Here is a 17,460-nt window from a genome sequence, read left to right on the forward strand (position 1 = left end):
AACAACAAATTTTGGCATCGAGAGGTGCCTCCAGGATGATGTAAATTCTCTGCATCTCTCCAGGTAGCTCTGGTTGCTTCACTGTCCCCTGGGGCAAGGCACACTTCAGTCTTCCTCCCTTGGTCCCACATGCATTTTGGGGCAGCCTTTCTCTCAGGCATGGACCAGAAGGTTGATCACTTGCTGTCCTGCTGAGGACATCACAATTTTTCTCCCCATCCTCCAGCTCAAGTGTGCTCTTGCTGTCTTTGTGTTGTCCTGGCAGAACTCAGGTGTCCTAGGTGAAAGGACTCAGGGCTGGCACTCCTGGCCATATTTTGATTGGGTTTTTGACACTTTTATCGAATAACACTGATGGAATTGAATTTCTCAAAACTGCCTGGTTGGGTTTCCACAAAGAAAAGCTCTGCAGAGCAAAGGAGGGTGCATGGAGAGGCAGATGAGGAGGGTGAGTTTCAGCAGTGTCGTGTCTAGGGCTGCTCTGCCATTGGCCAAGGCTTCCAGCACAGAAATAGGTGCTGGTAGCACATGTGGCATCAGTGCCCTGCACCCTGCCATGTGTGCCTGGACCTGTTGTGTGTGCCTCCTCCTTGCACTCCCTGCTGCATGGGGCAGCCCTCTGGCCTGGCTGGTGCTTCTCACAGGCTCCCAGCTCTTCCCCACTCCTTGCAGCTCACGGTGAGCCCTTGTCCTGGCTTCTTGCAGGGTCTGGAGCCAGCATGGCTCCATAGGCTTGGTCCACAACCTGCCTTCCTCCTTGTGACACTACAGTCAGGGCTTTTCCTGGGCTGTGAATGCACTGCCCCCTCTCCTTTCCCATCTGCTCATCCCCTCTGCAGCTCAGTACAGAGAGCCCCCATCCCTGTAGCAGGAGGGCAGGGAGCTGGCAGCATTCCTCGCCCTGCTCCCTGCCATGCCATGTCCTGTGGCCTGGCCCAAGGCAGGCTGTGCCCAGGTCCAACCTGCCACCATCTGGATGAAGCAGAAGGGGAATATTCAGAGTATTTCTGTTAACCTGTAGCCAGGAGAGAGCTGCCAAGGAGGCCACGCTGAAACCTGAGGCGGCTGTTTTTCTGAGACTCAGCATTTGGCAGGGAGAGCAGACGGACAAGTGGTGGAGCAGGGAGGGATGCAATTGCCCTGGGGAGCAGCATTGCCAGGGGAGGTGCCCAGGAAGGTGTGCTGGCTTACCTGTTTGTCTCTGGGGATCCATCTCCATGTCCTCCTCGGCTGAGATCACGTGTAGAGCGAAGAGGAGGTGACCCTTCTGTCCTCACATGTGGCTCTCCCCTTGGTCACCCTCCTTTGCATCACACCCTGAGCATCGCCTTCAGCAGTGAAGAGCAATAACTGTTCCTCAACTGAGTTGCTCAGAATTGTCAGGAATGGTCCAAATGCCCTCTCAGCTCGTCTGCAGGGTTCGGCTGAGCCAGCCCAGGCAGCAGCACTCACCTTGCCTGGATCCTTTTGCCTTTATAGCTCAGTGTTATCTCAAGGTCTCTGGCGGTGCAGGTGGTGTTTGCCTTGCCCTGCAGCACCTGCCTGCCAGCCGCTGCCTTCCCACCACGGCCCTCCCACTGCTGCAGGGCATGGAGGGGGTGCTCTGCAGCCCCAGGGTGGGAGCAGTGCCTCTGCAGGGTTGCAGGTCAGCCCCAGCGAAGGGAGGCTGGAGGGAAGTTGCCAAGTGTGGGATAGTGGGAGAGATATTGGGGGACTTTTGTCCCATCATCTTTGCTTCCCCATCCCTTTGCTGCTGGGGCAGGACTGGGCAGTAAATCGAACCAGGGACCAGGACTCTGTCCCAGCCTGGTCTCTGCTGCCAGGACAGAATATGACTGAGCTGCCATGCCCTGCCCTGTCCAGGCAGCATCAGCCCTTGCAGCTGTGGGGAGAGCCAAGACTTCATCCAAAAGCTGAGATGAGTTAAAAATAGAAACAGTCATGAACTGGTTTTCTCCTTCTTGGTTCCTGGCCCGACAGCTCATTCCTCCCCCTGGGCTGTCTTTGAACCTCTCTGGATGCTGTGAGACACAGGCTCCATAGCAGCCTGCCACTGCAGGGAGGTGTGGAGAGAAGGGAGCTGCAGAAATGTTCTAGGTGGCACAGCTGTCCCAAAAATATTTAGTGGTTTGTGAGTGCTTTCTCCCAGGAAAGAAGCAGCCCTGGAAAAAGAATCTGCTAAATAAAAGGGGAAACAAAGCTGAAGGAGGAGAACTGTTTGCCTCTCTGCTTGCCTGTGGTGAGGGGGCACAGCTGTCTGAGCAATCCTGGCCGCAAAGCTCACCTCTGCCCCCTGGGAAAGACCTGCCAGGCTGCTGTCCCTGCTCATCCCCTCAGCCAGAGCAACCCCACTGGTCCTGCAGGGCTCTGCAGGAGCTCCTGGCACTGCTGCAGAGTCACTGTGCCTGGGCTGGTCCTGGGCTGGTGGGCTCTCCCCTCCAGGGAAAGGCCACGTCTCTCACTTTGAGATGGGTGTGCTGGATCCCAGTATCCTCCAGTGCCCCTTTTCTGTCCTCCTAATTCTCTAGTATAGTTTTCCAGGTGTGAACACTGAGCCTCGAGACAGTTTTAAGATGCAGCTGTGAAACCTATTATCAGTGTCCCTGCTATCAAAGACGTGGTGTTCAGGGCTGCACGTAACCACTGAGCAATTAAACAGCAACCCTGGTGATGAATTACAGCTGAGACCTCCTGGGGCTAAATAAATACTGGCTGATAACTACCGATAAAATGAATTTTTGTGTGTTTTTTTCTTAAAAGCACCCTTCCAGTATCTGAGGCCAGTCCTGGCACTGCACATGTCCTGGGGAGAGTCACATTATCTGTGGCATTTCCATCCCTAGCACCTTGGGTTTCCAACCGGAGCTGGAATAAAAATGAACTGAATAAATCCATATCCCTGCAGGAGCCAGGAAAGGCAAGGCAAGACAACACAGAGGTGGGCAGGGAGGGAGAGAAGTGAGAAGCTGAGGTTTTGGGTAACAAGTTTAAATATCTTTCCTCCCACTGATCCCACCCTAAAGACATGAAAAAACTGTTGAGGTGCAGAGTATCCCTTGGAAAAACCTTTAGGCCAGGGAGAGGTGCAGAGTAGTGGGGACTCTAAAGTGATGTGAAGGAGAGCAGCAGCTGGCAGTGCTTCACCCAGCACCTGCCTGGGGGGAGAGGGGTGAGCCCACCTGCACAGGCACCCTTACACCCTCTGCCTGCAGAGCCTTCTGCTCTCCCAAGGGAGTTTGGAAACTGGCAGAGAATGGGACTTCTTGGAAAAATTATCTTTGCCAGTGACTTTGAGAGACTTCTGAGCAGGTGTTGTCTGTGCTGGTGTTTCATCTGGGGACTTCTCTCCCCATGCAGGAGTATCAGGAGGGCTGGTGCTCTGCATCCCTGCGTGCAGCTTTCCCACTCTCCACTGGCTGCAGAGAACAGCCACACAGTCAGGGAAAAAGCATTTGGCTGAACATCCCATCTGCCTGGTTTGCAAGTGAAAATAAGGCTTGTCCAATGGCCAGCTCCACCCAGAGCAGAAAATCAGACCCTTTGGCAGAGTGCTGCTACTGTAATGAAATTGAGCTGTGCTGAGACTGCCAGTCCTTGGAACAGGAAAGATTCCATGTGGATTCAGAGAAGTTTGGGGATGGATCTGTCAAAACTGCTGCTCTTTAGGGTTTTTGGCACTGCCTGGGGACACCCACCACAGGAGAATGCTGCCCTGTGGCTGAGCACACCCTCAGCACTGATTACACCTTGTCTTCTCCCTGCAGCACATCCTTCCAGCACTGGAACTGTGTGCTCTCCCAGAGCCATCATGAAGCTCCTGCCTGCTGCCCCTCTCTTCCTGCTTCTCCTGACAACACTGGAAGCCAGACCAAAACCTGCAGGTGAGCCCTGGCTGGTGGGGAGTGCATGGAGGGGAGAGAAGTGAGGACATGGGGCAGTGGAGCCCAGGGAGGACAGTTTGCTGTGTGATGTGGAGGGACATGATGCCTCTTCCCTGGGAACATCCCCAGGAGGATGGAGGATCCTCCCAGCAGTGGGACACAAACTTCCTGGCCCCAGCATGGTGGCTTTGGTGCTGCTTGCTCTGGGCACCTCCTCAGCTGTGGCACAGCCCTGCCCAGGGCATGTCACCCTCCAGGCCATGGGCTGTGACCTTGGCAGCAGGCACAGCTGTAAGGGAAAGTCTCCTCCTTGCTTGACTCTCCAGATGAAGGAGACAAAGCAAACCCAGAGGTACCAGCCTCTCTCCTCCCAGGACAGAGAGATCTAAATCAATTTTAGTTTAAAAACAGTGAAGGCACCAAATGGAGAAAGGAGCAGGTATGTCTCAGAGACCTTTAGAGCAGCTGAGATTGGCATCATCCCTCAAAAGTGTTTTCTTATGTTTAGGGCCCAATTCTCCCAGCAAAGTAAGTTCACTGGCATTTCACTTGCTGAACACTCTCCCAGTTTGCACTGGGGGTAGCATCCTTATGCTCAACAGAAGCTCTTTGGCTCAATCTCCACCAAGTGTGTGCCCTTAGCTTTGCTTTTTACTGTCTCATTTTCTGCCCTTAAAAAACCACAACCACAACAACCCACAGCCAGGGGATGTCTCCCCAGCCTGTTGGCCCTGCTTCCTCTCTGCCACCATCTTCTGTGGTGGTGTTCGCAGGGGTCCCAGGATGAGGGAAGAGATGAGAATGTTGACTCCATGTTACAGAAGGCTGATTTATTATTTTATGATATATATTATATTAAAACTATACTAAAATAATAGAAGAAAAGATTTCATCAGAAGGCTAGCTAAGAATAGAAAAAGAATGATAACAAAGGCTTGTGACTGACCAGACAGTCCACGCCAGCTGGACTGTGATTGGCCATTAATTAGAAACAACCACATGAGACCAATCACAGGTCCACCTGTTGCATTCCACAGCAGCAGATAATCATTGCTTACATTTTGTTCCTGAGGCCTCTCAGCTTCTCAGGAGAAAAAATCCTTACGAAAGTATTTTTCATAAAACGTGTCTGTGACAACCTTCTGCGGATTCCCTGGGCAGTGAAAGGTGCCGGTCTCTGGGGGCTGCCCAAACCTGCTCTCTCCATCCTTCATGAGCAAGCCCCAGCCAGCAGGCAGAGATCTCTGTGCTCCCTGCAGACAGCCACAGGACTGAGCCTTCTCTTTGCCTTCTCCTTAGCCCTGAAGTGCAGGACGGGTCCCCTGGACATCGTGTTTGTGATCGACAGCTCGCGCAGCGTGCGCCCCTTCGAGTTTGAGACCATGCGGCGCTTCATGGTGGACATCATCAGCAACCTGGACGTGGGCCCCAACGCCACACGGGTGGGTGCAGCTGTTCTTTTGGGGGATCCCCGGGGGCCCCCTAAGCTGTGTGTTCACTGGTAGCAGCAGGAAGGCAAGGAGAGTCTACACAGCTTCCGAGGGTGCTCATTGGATGAGGGTTTACTGGGGGTCCCACCCCAGGAGCAGCATAGTTTCTGAGTTTGAAATCACTTGTTTTTAAATTTTTTTTTTTTTAATTAAAATCACACCAATCACTTGTTTTTAAACGTTTAGAAGCTTAATAGTAATAAAATGGTTATAGAAATAGTAATACAATTAGAGTAATAATAATTTGGACAATTAGGATTAGAACAATATGAGACAATAGAAACAAAGAGTTACGGGCATCCGGGTACCTTTTTCTGGGCAGCATAAGCCCGAAAAAGGACCCACGTTAACAGAGGATTAACCCTTAAAAACAGCCTGTTGCATATTCATACACCTCATACATGATGCTTAAATTCCATTCAAACACAGGATTCTGTCTGGTCAGTGTCAACTTCTTCCTCTGAATCCTGATTGCGTCATCCTGCCCAAGCGAGGTGGGAAGAAGTTCATTTCTCCTGATAATGGAGCAATAAATTCTCTTTCTCTGAAAGATTTAGGTGTCCTGTGGCTGCTATCTCAGTGCGAGTCCTTTCTTTAGAAAAAAATATCCCACATAGCATAGTTTCTATTTTAACATTTTGTTATAACCTAAAACTATATTTAACACACTACTTAAGAGAACTAATACAGCATTACTTTCTAGTGCAACACATATATTATTATTTTAATATTTGCAAAAAGCCAATCATAAAATACACATTTTTCACATGAGAGAGAAGGGGGGAAGGGAAAGGGAGGGGGAGAGAGGGAGAGCCTAGGGAGAAAAGGGCCAAGAGAGAGTGGGGCCAAGAGAGAGGAAAGGGCTACGAGGCTTCTCATGTCCTTCTCACAGCTTAACAAGGAGATTCAAAGTGGGTGCAGAATAAGACTTGGGCCAATGGGATTACAGATCCATGATACTTCAGGGGAGGATCACAGGCTTGGAATAAACTGTACAGTTCTGAGGGGTGAGACAGAGCATGCCATTTACCTAAAATGTAACACCCCAACAGGTGGGGGTGATCCAGTACTCCAGCCAGGTGCAGAACATCTTCTCCCTCAAGACCTTCTTCACGCGGGCGGACATGGAGAGGGCCATCAACAGCATCGTGCCGCTGGCCCAGGGCACCATGACGGGGCTGGCCATCCAGTACGCCATGAACGTGGCCTTCAGCACGCAGGAGGGCGCGCGGCCCCTGCACAAGGGCATCCCCCGCATCGCCATCATCGTCACCGACGGGCGGCCCCAGGACCGCGTCACCGAGGTGGCCACGCAGGCCCGGAACGCCGGCATCGAGATCTACGCCGTGGGCATCCAGCGGGCAGACATGAACTCTCTGCGGGCCATGGCCTCCCCGCCGCTGGAGGAGCACGTCTTCCTGGTGGAGTCCTTTGAGCTCATCCAGCAGTTTGCCAAGCAGTTCCAGGACAAGCTTTGTGGTGGGTGAGGGCTGCTGCTGCTGCTGAGTAGCCAGGGGGCTCTGGTGTCTGCTCCTCACCCAGGCCAGACCTTCAGAGCGGTGTTTGGGGTGGCTGCCCCGCCAGAAGCAGGGTGGATGGGGAAACATCCTCCCCAGTGAGGCGCCAGGACAGGGCACTGTGTCTGTGTCTGTGTGTTGGAAATCAGTGGCTGAGCACTGGGGCTGTGTGGGGCTGTGTCACACTGGCTTCTGCTGCAGGGACAGGGCATATGCCAGAGCCAGGGTGCCCATGTATCTGGTGTGCCTGTGGGCCACTGTGATGCCCGTTCTGTCTTGCAGGGGTGGACATGTGCATGGAGAGGGAGCACGGCTGCCAGCACAGCTGCATCAGCACCCCTGGCTCCTTCTACTGCGAGTGCAACCCAGGCTACAGGCTCAATGTGGATGGAAAGACCTGTTCCCGTAAAAACCCTTTTTATTTTCTGAACTTGCATAGGGAGCTTGTAGTTATGGGTCCCAGGGAGGGAAGCTGGCACACAGCAGAGGATTCAGGGAGGCCAGCAGCAGCCTGGGTGCTCTGTTCACTGGGCCCACTGCCTCCCAGGTCTGTAATGCCTGCAGACATTCAGCATTGCTAAATCCTGGCCACCTCTCTGTGATGGGATACCCGTGACTTATGTGGGCACAACCAGAGCTGCCTGTCAGCTGAGGGGGTCTAGGCAGCGAGTACCAGAGGATTCACACCCCAAGTGCACAGTGCTTTTCCCCTGGATTTTAGTGCAAAGCCGTCTTAGTTGGTCTGACCACTACACCAAGACTTCTCCTTTTTGTTTCACGGTGCTGGGAGCTGCTTCTAAGCCCTGGAGCAGTCATGCCCTGCTGCCCTAGGGAGGCTGGGACAGGAGGGTGGTGGGTGTCCCATTGGAGGCTGGGACAAGAGGGTGATGGGTGTCCTGTTGGAGGCTGGCTCAGGAGGGTGATGGGTGTCCCATTGGAAGCTGGCTCAGGAGGGTGATGGGTGTCCTGTTGGAGGCTGGGACAGGAGGGTGATGGGTGTCCCATTGGAGGCTGGCTCAGGGGGGTGATGGGTGTCCCATTGGAGGCTGGCTCAGGAGGGTGATGGGTGTCCTGTTGGAGGCTGGGACAGGAGGGTGATGGGTGTCCCATTGGAGGCTGGCTCAGGAGGGTGATGGGTGTCCCATTGGAGGCTGGCTCAGGAGGGTGATGGGTGTCCCATTGGAGGCTGGCTCAGGAGGGTGATGGGTGTCCTGTTGGAGGCTGGCTCAGGAGGGTGATGGGTGTCCTGTTGGAGGCTGGCTCAGGAGGGTGATTTGTGTCCTTTGCCCCCCAGCCATCGATGCCTGTGCGGACGGGAGGCACGGCTGCCAGCACCACTGTGTCAGCCTGCGGGGCTCCTACTCCTGCAGCTGCCGGCCGGGTTACTACCTCAGCCACAACAAGAGGAGCTGCACCAGTAAGTGGCTGTCTCCCTCCCTATCCCTTCTTTGTTTGCTTCCCATTCTCTTCTTGCCTTTTCCCTTCTGTCACTGCTCTCCTTGTGTCCGCAGTGATTGATTACTGCAGCTTTGGGAACCACAGCTGCCAGCACGAGTGTGTGAGCATCCCCAACGGGCACTACTGCCGCTGCCGCAGCGGCTTCACGCTCCAGCCCGATGGCAAGTCCTGCAGGGGTAGGTCCCAGTGTGCTGCACAGCACAGGCTGTGTCTATAGCACGTGCCTTTATGTCCTGCCCAGCCTCCAGGGAAGGGCTGTTCCCAGACTGCCCTGAATGGGGATAACCCCATGCCCTTGGCTTGTCTTCCAGCCACCGACCTCTGCAACGGGGTGGATCACGGCTGTGAGTTCAAGTGTGTGAGCACAGAGGGCTCCTACCACTGCGTGTGCCCTGAGGGCCAGCAGCTCCAGGCTGATGGCAAGACATGCAGCAGTGAGTACTGGGACATAGCCCTTGACATTCTCCTTATCTGTGCTCTGTGCTCCTGGAGAGAACTCACCTGAAACTGGGCTGGGGGGCTCTGTTGCCACTTGAGGCTCTAAGCTAGGCTGGAAGAGGGTGGAGAGCTGGCTGTGGCTGGGGGAACACCCTGGCTGCTGTGGGGATGGATGCTTGTGTCCTCAGAGACATGGCCCAGAAGATGCAACAGCTTTAAGGAAAACTTTGGGAAAAGAGAAACCTAGGAAAGACTTTCATGGGGTATTGGGATATCAGTGGTGGTTTTTGGGCTGAGTCCCTTGGGCATAGTCTGCTCTCCTTCCCAGCTGCAGTTCCAGGGTGTTCCCATAGCGCCCCAGAGCTCAGCCCCAGCCCTTCACTGTGACAGTGGCCATGGCCAGGCTGCTCCTCTGTCACCTTCCCCTGTCCCTGCAGAGTGTGGATCTGGGCACGTTGACCTGGTGATGGTGATCGACGGTTCCAAGAGTGTGCGGCCCCAGAACTTTGAGCTGGTGAAGCAGTTTGTGAACCGTGTTGTGGACCTGCTGGAGGTGTCCCCCCAGGGCACCCGGGTGGGGCTGGTGCAGTACTCCAGCCGCGTGCGCACCGAGTTCCCCCTCAACAAGTACCACAGCGCTGACGAGATCAAGAAGGCAGTGATGGATGTGGAGTACATGGAGAAAGGCACCATGACAGGCCTGGCCCTCAAGCACATGGTGGAGCACAGCTTCTCTGAGCTGGAAGGTGCCAGGCCTCTCTCCCACAACATCCCCAGAATCGGGCTGGTCTTCACAGATGGACGCTCCCAGGATGACATCTCCGAATGGGCCAGGAGAGCAAAGGAATCAGGTGCAGGAGGGGTTGGGAACCCCAAATTTCAGTGTTTTGGGCATCCTGGGATGGTTCCTTGGTGTGCTGTCTCTGTGAAAAGCTGCAGCATCCAGCCTTGGGGAGCTGCATCCCATAGCAGACGTGCTCTGTTGTGGCCACAGGGTGCTCTGAGCAGCATCCTTCATGCAGCAGCCTCCACCACCACAGCGCTGCCACACTCCTGCCTGTCCTTCCCAAATTCCTGCTGTGTATTTGGGAAGCCCAGAGAAAATCCTGCTGCAGGGTGGCCAGCACAGTGCTCAGGATCTGTCCTTGCCACACAGGGATTGTCATGTTTGCCGTGGGTGTTGGAAAAGCTGTGGAAGAAGAGCTGAGAGCGATCGCCTCCGAGCCAGTGGAGCAGCACTTCTCCTATTCTGCAGACTTCACCACCATGACCCACCTTGTGGAGAACTTCTCCCTGAACATCTGCCCAGGTGGGTGCTCTTGGCCATACCAGGGGACTTGACCCCAAGCCAGGGAAGGCTCTTCTGTCCCCACAGAGCTAGCAGGGTGGTTTGTGTACCTGTCACCCTGTGTCAAGCACCCCAAGGCTGAGCTGGGCTGGTGTGAGCCTAGACTGTCACAGGATCTCTCCAGGCTGTTGTGGGTGTGGATGTGGGTCTCTGGGAGGGATTTGGAAGAGAAGGTGAAATTGGGGGTATTAATTAAAAAGCAGGAGGGGTTAATACAGAAGTAGTAATGTGATCCACCACCCCTGTACCATTGCATGGGCAGAATTTGGGAGTGGCACCCTGCCTTGGGGGATGCTCTGAAGGTGGCCCGTGCACCTTGTTCAGACCTGTGCACCTTGTTCAGACCTGTGCTCCTGCTGCTGCTGGGTTACTGTGAGGGTCTCCCTGCCCTGGGACAGGCTGGGGCTCCCCAGTGCCCTTGAGTCCCCCACAGGGCTGCAGATACAGAGCCAACGTGCCCCCTGCCACCCCAGCTTGAAGGCAAAGTGAAGCTCAGCACTGGCTGTCCTTGGCACACTGTGCCCACATGTGTGACAGCTCTGTGGGATGCCTGGCAGAGAGCTTGCTGGATCAGCAGGGCAGCCTGACACAAAGCAGAGAGGCTGAAAGAAGGGGGCAAAAGAGTGGGGAGAGCCCTGAGCCCCAGTGGGTGGCTGCAGGGACAAGGGACCTGCCTGGGAGCAAGGGAGAGCGGGCACTGTGGGGCCATGGTGTGACAGCAGCCAAACCCCCTGTGACAGAGGAGGGCAAAGGGGAGACGGAGATCCGCAGCCCGTGCGAGTGCGAGGCGCTGGTGCAGTTCCAGACCAACACCGTGGCCATCCTGCAGAGCCTGACCGAGAAAAATATCCTTTGGGGTGAGGCCTGGGCTTGTCAGGGGGCTGAGGACAGAGCACACGTGGGAGAGGGAGGGATGGGTAAATGGGAGAGGGGAAATTTTAAGCCCTTTGCCCAGCAGGCTGCCTGGCTCACGCTGTTTCCTTAGCACGTTCACTTGCTCAGATGACAGCCAGACTTGAAGACCTGGAAAAGCAGATTGCCAACAAGAAGTGATCCTGGCAGAGGGCAGAGGGCTGCAGTGCTCAGCAGGGCACAGGATGGATGTACATTAGCTACATGACATTGTTATTGATAGGTTATTGTAAAGCATCAGTGTTTGTTCTTGTATTGCAAAATCCACAGGGGGCTGTGTTTAAAAAACCCAAAAATCCCAAAAACACACAAAAAGGAACTTGAACAAAGCCCCTGCTACAAAGCTGAGGGGTTCAGTTGTCGTTCCTTGGCAGGTCTGGGATGAGGGGGAGCAGCTCTGTGGGCAGGCTGGTCATTGGACAGACATGGCACCTGGTGTCCCCCAGAGTGACTGGGATGGCACAGTCCCCCTGGACCCTGGCAGACTGCTTTGCAGGAGAAAAAACCTGCAGTGGTGTCACCCTGAGAGCTTCTGTTGTCTCTGCTGCCAAGTGGTGGGGCAAGGACAGCTGGGTGGTGCAGGCAGCACAGGGGATGCCTGATGCCCAGCTGGCTCCCAGTGTGGTGCCCAGGAGGGATCTCATGGGAAGATGGATGGCAGGAGTTCTTAGATCCCCTTGCCCCTGTTTGGCAGAATAGTTTGGAAATTGGTATTAATCTTGTTTGGTTTTGTAATCACATAGCAAAATGGTAATTATTCTTTCTATCAGTATCTATGTGTGTGTGTGTATATATATATATATATATATGTATATTTAATTCTGAGAGCAGGGTAGTGCTATTTTTGAACTCTTGTTTTATATAAAGGAATTTCTATCTTGACAATAAACACCCTGAAGATTTGTATGACATGTCCCTCTCCTTTCAGCTGGGCTGCAGGATGACAGAGGAACTTCTCTGTCAGAAGTGGATTCAGGGTTTTGCAGAGAAACTTCTCTGTCAGAAGTGGATTCTTCTTTTGCAGAGGAACTTCTCTGTCAGAAGTGGATTCTGTCTTTTGCAGAGAAACTTCTCTGTCAGAAGTGGATTCTTCCTTTGCAGAGAAACTTCTCTGTCAGAAGTGGATTCTTCTTTTGCAGAGGAACTTCTCTGTCAGAAGTGGATTCTTCTTTTGCAGAGGAACTTCTCTGTCAGAAGTGGATTCTGTCTTTTGCAGAGAAACTTCTCTGTCAGAAGTGGATTCTTCTTTTGCAGAGGAACTTCTCTGTCAGAAGTGGATTCTGTCTTTTGCAGAGAAACTTCTCTGTCAGAAGTGGATTCTTCTTTTGCAGAGGAACTTCTCTGTCAGAAGTGGATTCTGGGTTTTGCAGCAGCTGCTGTCCCCAGGATCCAGAAATCCTTTGGGGAAATCTTTGTTCTGTGGCACCCCAGGGTGCTGCAGGCTCAGCCCCAGCTGGAGGGAGCCAGTGTGGCATGGACACTGTGTCCCCATGGGCAGGGCTTGCTCTGGAGCCTCTGCTTGTAGGAGCACAGGGAGCTGAGAACTGAGCTGGGCATGGAGCCACAGCCTGGCCAAGGTGCCCATTGAGCTGCTCTGGGGTTGGTGCTGAGGCAAAGGGACACCCAGGATCTGCTCCTGATGGATCCCTGCACAAAGAACCACCCCTGACAGCAGGACTCTGCTCAGGGCAGGCTCCATTCTCTTGATTTTATCCTCATTAGTGCATTTAGTTCTTTTCAGGGGATAACACACTGCTCCCCATGAAGCTCCAGCCCCCCCAGGATCCATCCTGCTCTGGGGTCCTGAGCACAGGAAGGACCTGGAGCTCTTAGAGTGAGTGCAGAGGAGACCATGGGGGTGCTGCAAGGGCTGGAGCCCCTCTGCTGTGAGGAAAGGCTGAAGGAGTTGGGGATGCTCAGCCTGGAATGCCATGGAGGGGCCACACTGCATCCATGAAGGGCTTGAAGGGTCCCATAGGAAAGATGGGGACAGAGTGTTCAACAGGGTCTGTGGTGGGAGTGGGGGGAATGGGGGAAGGGGGGATGGCTTTCAACTGCAGCAGGTTGTTTTGGGTTAAAATGAAGTTTATGGGTTTTTTTACACTGAGGGTTGGTAGTTTATGTTTTTTTTTACACTGAGGGTTGGTAGTTTATGGTTTTTTTACACTGAGGGTTGGTAGTTTATGGTTTTTTTACACTGAGGGTTGGTAGTTTATGGTTTTTTTACACTGAGGGTTGGTAGTTTATGGTTTTTTTACACTGAGGGTTGGTAGTTTATGGGTTTTTTTACACTGAGGGTCGGAAGTTTGTGGTTGTTTTTACACTGAGGGTCGGAAGTTTGTGGTTTTTTTTTACACTGAGGGTCGGAAGTTTATGGTGTTTTTTACTCTGAGGGTGAGAAGTCCCAGGTCCAGGCTGTGCACAGAAGCTGTGCATGCTCCATCCCTGGGGACATCCATGGCCAGGGGGACAGGACTCTGTCTGCTCTGGTGGGAGGTAGCTCAGGTTGGAATAAGATGATCTTCAGGGTCCATTCCAAGGCAAAGCAATCAGGAGGGTTCACATTCACTCCCTCAGTAGGGTAAGTGAATTCCTGCATTTCCTGCAGGAGAAAGTGAAAGCATACCAGGGACAGCTCACAGCAGTGAACTTTGAGCTGACTGGTCTTGGTGCTACGATCCTCCCTGTAACGTCACTCGCTCTGCATCTCCTGTCACCCTGCTTGAGTGCACTTCAGTCCTGTCTGCCCTGTTGACGGTCCTGGACGGTCCCTGCTGCCTGGATCTTGCCACCCATCCCTGCAGGATGCCCACTTTTGTCCCAATGAAGGTACAGTGCCATTCCATGGAGGTGGAAACTCCCGAACTGCCTGGCTGGGCTGGAGCTCTGTGGGGATGCTGTGGGACAGGGACCCCACTCTGAGGTTCTGCTCCCTATGCAGGCTGTCACTGACACTGAGGAGGAGATGGAAATCGATATGAAAGTTGATAGAGAAGAGAGTATGGCTATAGATGTTGAAGAGAATGGAGATGAAGAAATGGAGGTGGATGTGGAGGAGGAGATGGAGGAAGAGATGGAGCTGGAAACGGAGGATTATGTTGAAGACATGGAAGATGATGAGAAAGGTGAGAAGGACATACATGGTCTTGGGATGAAGATGGAGCCCAGCAGCAGCACAGGCAGGCACTGGCCATGCCCTGTCCACAGGCAGGGTGGGTCCCCTGCTGCCAGGCTGGGCTGGGCTGGGTGGTCCTGCTCAGGGACACGGTGCCCAGGGGGGCTCCCTGGGTTCTGGAGGCACAAGCACCACCCCAGCCTGCCCTGTGCTTGCTTTGGGCCATGATGTGGGTCCCTGACCTCAGCCCCAGCCAAGCTCCTGCTGCCAGCAGAATGCTGCTCTGGCAGCATGTCCCAGCCTGGGACCACAGGAAACAGCCCTGTGTGACTCATTGGGGTGACCCTGTCGCTTGCTTTTCTTCCAGGACTGCTGGAGATGCCGGGCAGGGATGCCATCCTTCTGGATACGTACAGAGTGCTCTTCATTAGTCTTCTGTATATATGTTTTAGAGAGTGTTGTTCTCTTTTGTAAATATATATTATATATTTATGTATATGATAATATTTATATATATAGAATATATATAATACAATTATATATCTTTCCATACATAACTGTTATATAGGTTCTTATGTAAATACGTTTTATAGTTTGTTGTTTTAATATAGATTATTACAATACAAATACATGTGTTACCTGTGACTCTTCTAGGACAAAAAAAATCTCATTTTTTCACATCCTGTTCTCTCTTTTTGTTTGCATTGATACTACACAGGAAATTATTACAAAGTTTATGGTTTGCTCTAGGTTTCCTGTGCTGGAAGTGTCTGGGAGTTCTGCACAGAGCAGGTCCCACTTAAAGGTCTGTACACACTTTGTATATGTAGAGGGAGCTCCCTATACTTATACAAACAGGGCCGTTTCTCGTGGGATCCCATCTGGTAGCAGTGCCGAGCCTGCGTGGCCCATCATTGCAGAGTTATTTCAGTAGGTGGCACCAGACACCAGCGCTTGGGAGCGTGAGGCTGAGGCTGAGGCTGAGGCTGAGGCTGAGGCTGAGCTGTGGGCACCTCCAGCCAGCCCGGGGCTGAGGGGAGCTCCCTGGGCCGGGCAGGGATGGAGGGATGGGATGGAGGGATGGGATGGAGGGATGGGATGGATGGATGGATGGATGGATGGATGGATGGATGGATGGATGGATGGATGGATGGATGGATGGATGGATGGATGGGATGGATGGATGGAGCTCATCATCAGGCTAAAAGCTTTGCATCACCTGGTGGGGCACAAGCTGTTCCTGGGGTGCTTATCCCCCAGGGTAAGGCTGGGGGATCAGGGGCTCCTGGTGTCCCTCCTTGCCCTCCCCAGGGAATACAGACTGCAGAGCCCTGCTCTGGCTGGGAGAAAGCATCTGCCACAACACCCTCAAGCACTGCACAACTGGGGCCTTGCAGCTTTGGAAGGAGGGACATTTCATGGAGAAGAGCGTGAGCCATGTGGGATGGGCACTGCTCTGAGGGTGCTGGGGCAATGGGTGCTGCACAGGTAACAGAATGCAACATGAGGACTGCAGGCAATCCTGTGCTCAGAAATGCTGGGTCCTGGTTATTTCCTGTGAGTTTGTAACAAAAAGAGTTCACACTTCCCCCCTGTTGGGAATAAAGCACTATAGAATGTTCTTCAGGTGAATTTGTTTCCCTCCCTTGTCCTTTCCATCTTCTCTGCAGCTTAATCCAAGCCTTGGTCCTTGATATTTTCTCCTGTCTTGGAGGCAGAGGTCCAAACATGACCTCAGCCAGATTTGGCACCAGCTGTGAGCACAGCCATACCCTCTTCAGCCCCAACAGCAGCTGAATGGCAATGGATTGTTTAAAAATTATTCCAGTGCTTGTATTTCTCATCAAAAGTGCTACATTGCTGGTGCACAGGCCAGAAAATCTTTTTGTGTTGGCTATATCATCTGCACGTTATTTAATAAGTGACTTCACAAAGAGCTAACTGCAGCCACAGAGTCAACAGGGAAATTGGACAGTAATTAACAGATACCAGGTTGGGTCAGGCCAAGTTAACGGGGCCTGTTGTGACTTGGGAATGGAAGTCTGAGCAGGAAAGGGCACAGTGAGACACCCACCATGCCCTGGATGGAAAGTGGCAGCTCCAGGGGCTGGATCAGTGCAGTTCTGGGGGGCTCAGGGGCTGCACAGAGCAGTAGAGGTGATAATGGGCTTTTGCACAGAGCAGTAGAGGCGATACTGAGCTTTTGCTGCTCTTTGTCCCTGCCTGCTTGTGAGATCAGGGCTGCCCTTTGCAGGGCTGGGGGAGGTTGGCTGTGGGAGCCTTTCCCTACCCAGGCATTCCCAGAGCATGTTTCCAGGACAGCTTGGGCTCCTGCCAGCCACAGAAGTCCCACAGAAATATTTGAGGAACCCCTTACACAAGCTGAGTGGGACATTGACCAATTGGTGGGAAATGGAGTAACTTCCCATTGCCCAAGGGCACCTAAAGAAAACAGATTTACCTGGAGGCCAGGGCAGGGTTACAATTTCCTTGGGAGGGAGGAATGGGTGGTGGGACCTTTGCCATCCAAACAAGGAATACAGCCCCTAATCCTCACAGCCATCAAGCGTCAGGGCTCCATCAAGCTGTCCTTGTGCTGCATCATGGCTGATGACAGGTCTGTGAGGAGTGGGTTATCCTACCCCAGGGGGATCAGCCACCTTCTTCCAGCACCAGCCTGCTTCCTATATGGCAGAAGGCACCAGAGAAGATACTGGGGTTCAGGTGACCCCCCCCAGAGCTTGAGAAAGACTCACCTTGGGCTGAGCCAAAGCTGCTTTCCCTACACAAACTCCCAGTGGGGCAGGAGTAAGGAGGATTTGGGGCTGGGACAAGGTACCTCTGGGAAAAATCTTGAAGCATCATCCCTGGGAAGGCACAGGCAGCCTCATGCTGCTTTGGATCATGCTGTAAGATTTGGTTTGCAAGCAAAGTACAGAGGGAAACCCATTTAACAGAACCCCAGAGGAGAACGCAGGCACCACAAGGGTTTCTCCTGAAAAAGGATACCTGGAGAAGACACCTGCCCAGGAGAAAGCAGCTCCACTGCCTGTTAGGGTGGACAATGCCCTGGCACATGTCCCTTGGCTTGTCCCTCAGCCTCAGGTGTGAGTTGTGCAATACAAAAGCCGCTTTTTGAGCAATCAAACAATCACATCTGAACCTTGTGCAAGAGGCTTTTCTGGAAAACACAACGCAACAGGCAGAGGAAAGAGGCACAGACACCGGCCCGCTCCCCACCCCCGTCCTGCCCAAGGGTTTAAATGTTGGTGTCCCGCACCGCCCACGCTCGCACGCCTCG

The 17,460-nt window shown here is 53.2% G+C and overlaps 2 protein-coding genes across 2 annotated transcripts in view; one reads left to right on the forward strand and one right to left on the reverse strand.

The window, feature by feature from the left end:
- RBPJL (recombination signal binding protein for immunoglobulin kappa J region like) overlaps positions 1-1,219 on the reverse strand; it is a 19,636-nt gene extending 18,417 nt beyond the window's left edge. Inside the window, exon 1 of the mRNA XM_066561853.1 lies at positions 1,192-1,219. Coding sequence (XP_066417950.1) covers positions 1,192-1,219 — 28 coding nt within the window. The remainder of the gene's footprint in view (positions 1-1,191) is intronic.
- The window catches only part of MATN4 (matrilin 4), a 17,054-nt gene extending 5,238 nt beyond the window's left edge, over positions 1-11,816 (forward strand). Inside the window, exons 2-12 of the mRNA XM_066561441.1 lie at positions 3,765-3,881; positions 5,181-5,323; positions 6,424-6,850; positions 7,171-7,293; positions 8,183-8,305; positions 8,400-8,522; positions 8,658-8,780; positions 9,222-9,635; positions 9,941-10,093; positions 10,873-10,977; positions 11,127-11,816. Of these exons, the coding sequence (XP_066417538.1) occupies positions 3,809-3,881; positions 5,181-5,323; positions 6,424-6,850; positions 7,171-7,293; positions 8,183-8,305; positions 8,400-8,522; positions 8,658-8,780; positions 9,222-9,635; positions 9,941-10,093; positions 10,873-10,977; positions 11,127-11,185 (1,866 nt within the window). The 5' untranslated portion in view covers positions 3,765-3,808 and the 3' untranslated portion in view covers positions 11,186-11,816. The remainder of the gene's footprint in view (positions 1-3,764; positions 3,882-5,180; positions 5,324-6,423; positions 6,851-7,170; positions 7,294-8,182; positions 8,306-8,399; positions 8,523-8,657; positions 8,781-9,221; positions 9,636-9,940; positions 10,094-10,872; positions 10,978-11,126) is intronic.
- Positions 11,817-17,460: the final 5,644 nt, after the last annotated feature.

Source organism: Molothrus aeneus, chromosome 17, assembly GCF_037042795.1.
Source record: "Molothrus aeneus isolate 106 chromosome 17, BPBGC_Maene_1.0, whole genome shotgun sequence".
Classification (NCBI taxonomy): Eukaryota; Metazoa; Chordata; class Aves; order Passeriformes; family Icteridae; genus Molothrus; species Molothrus aeneus.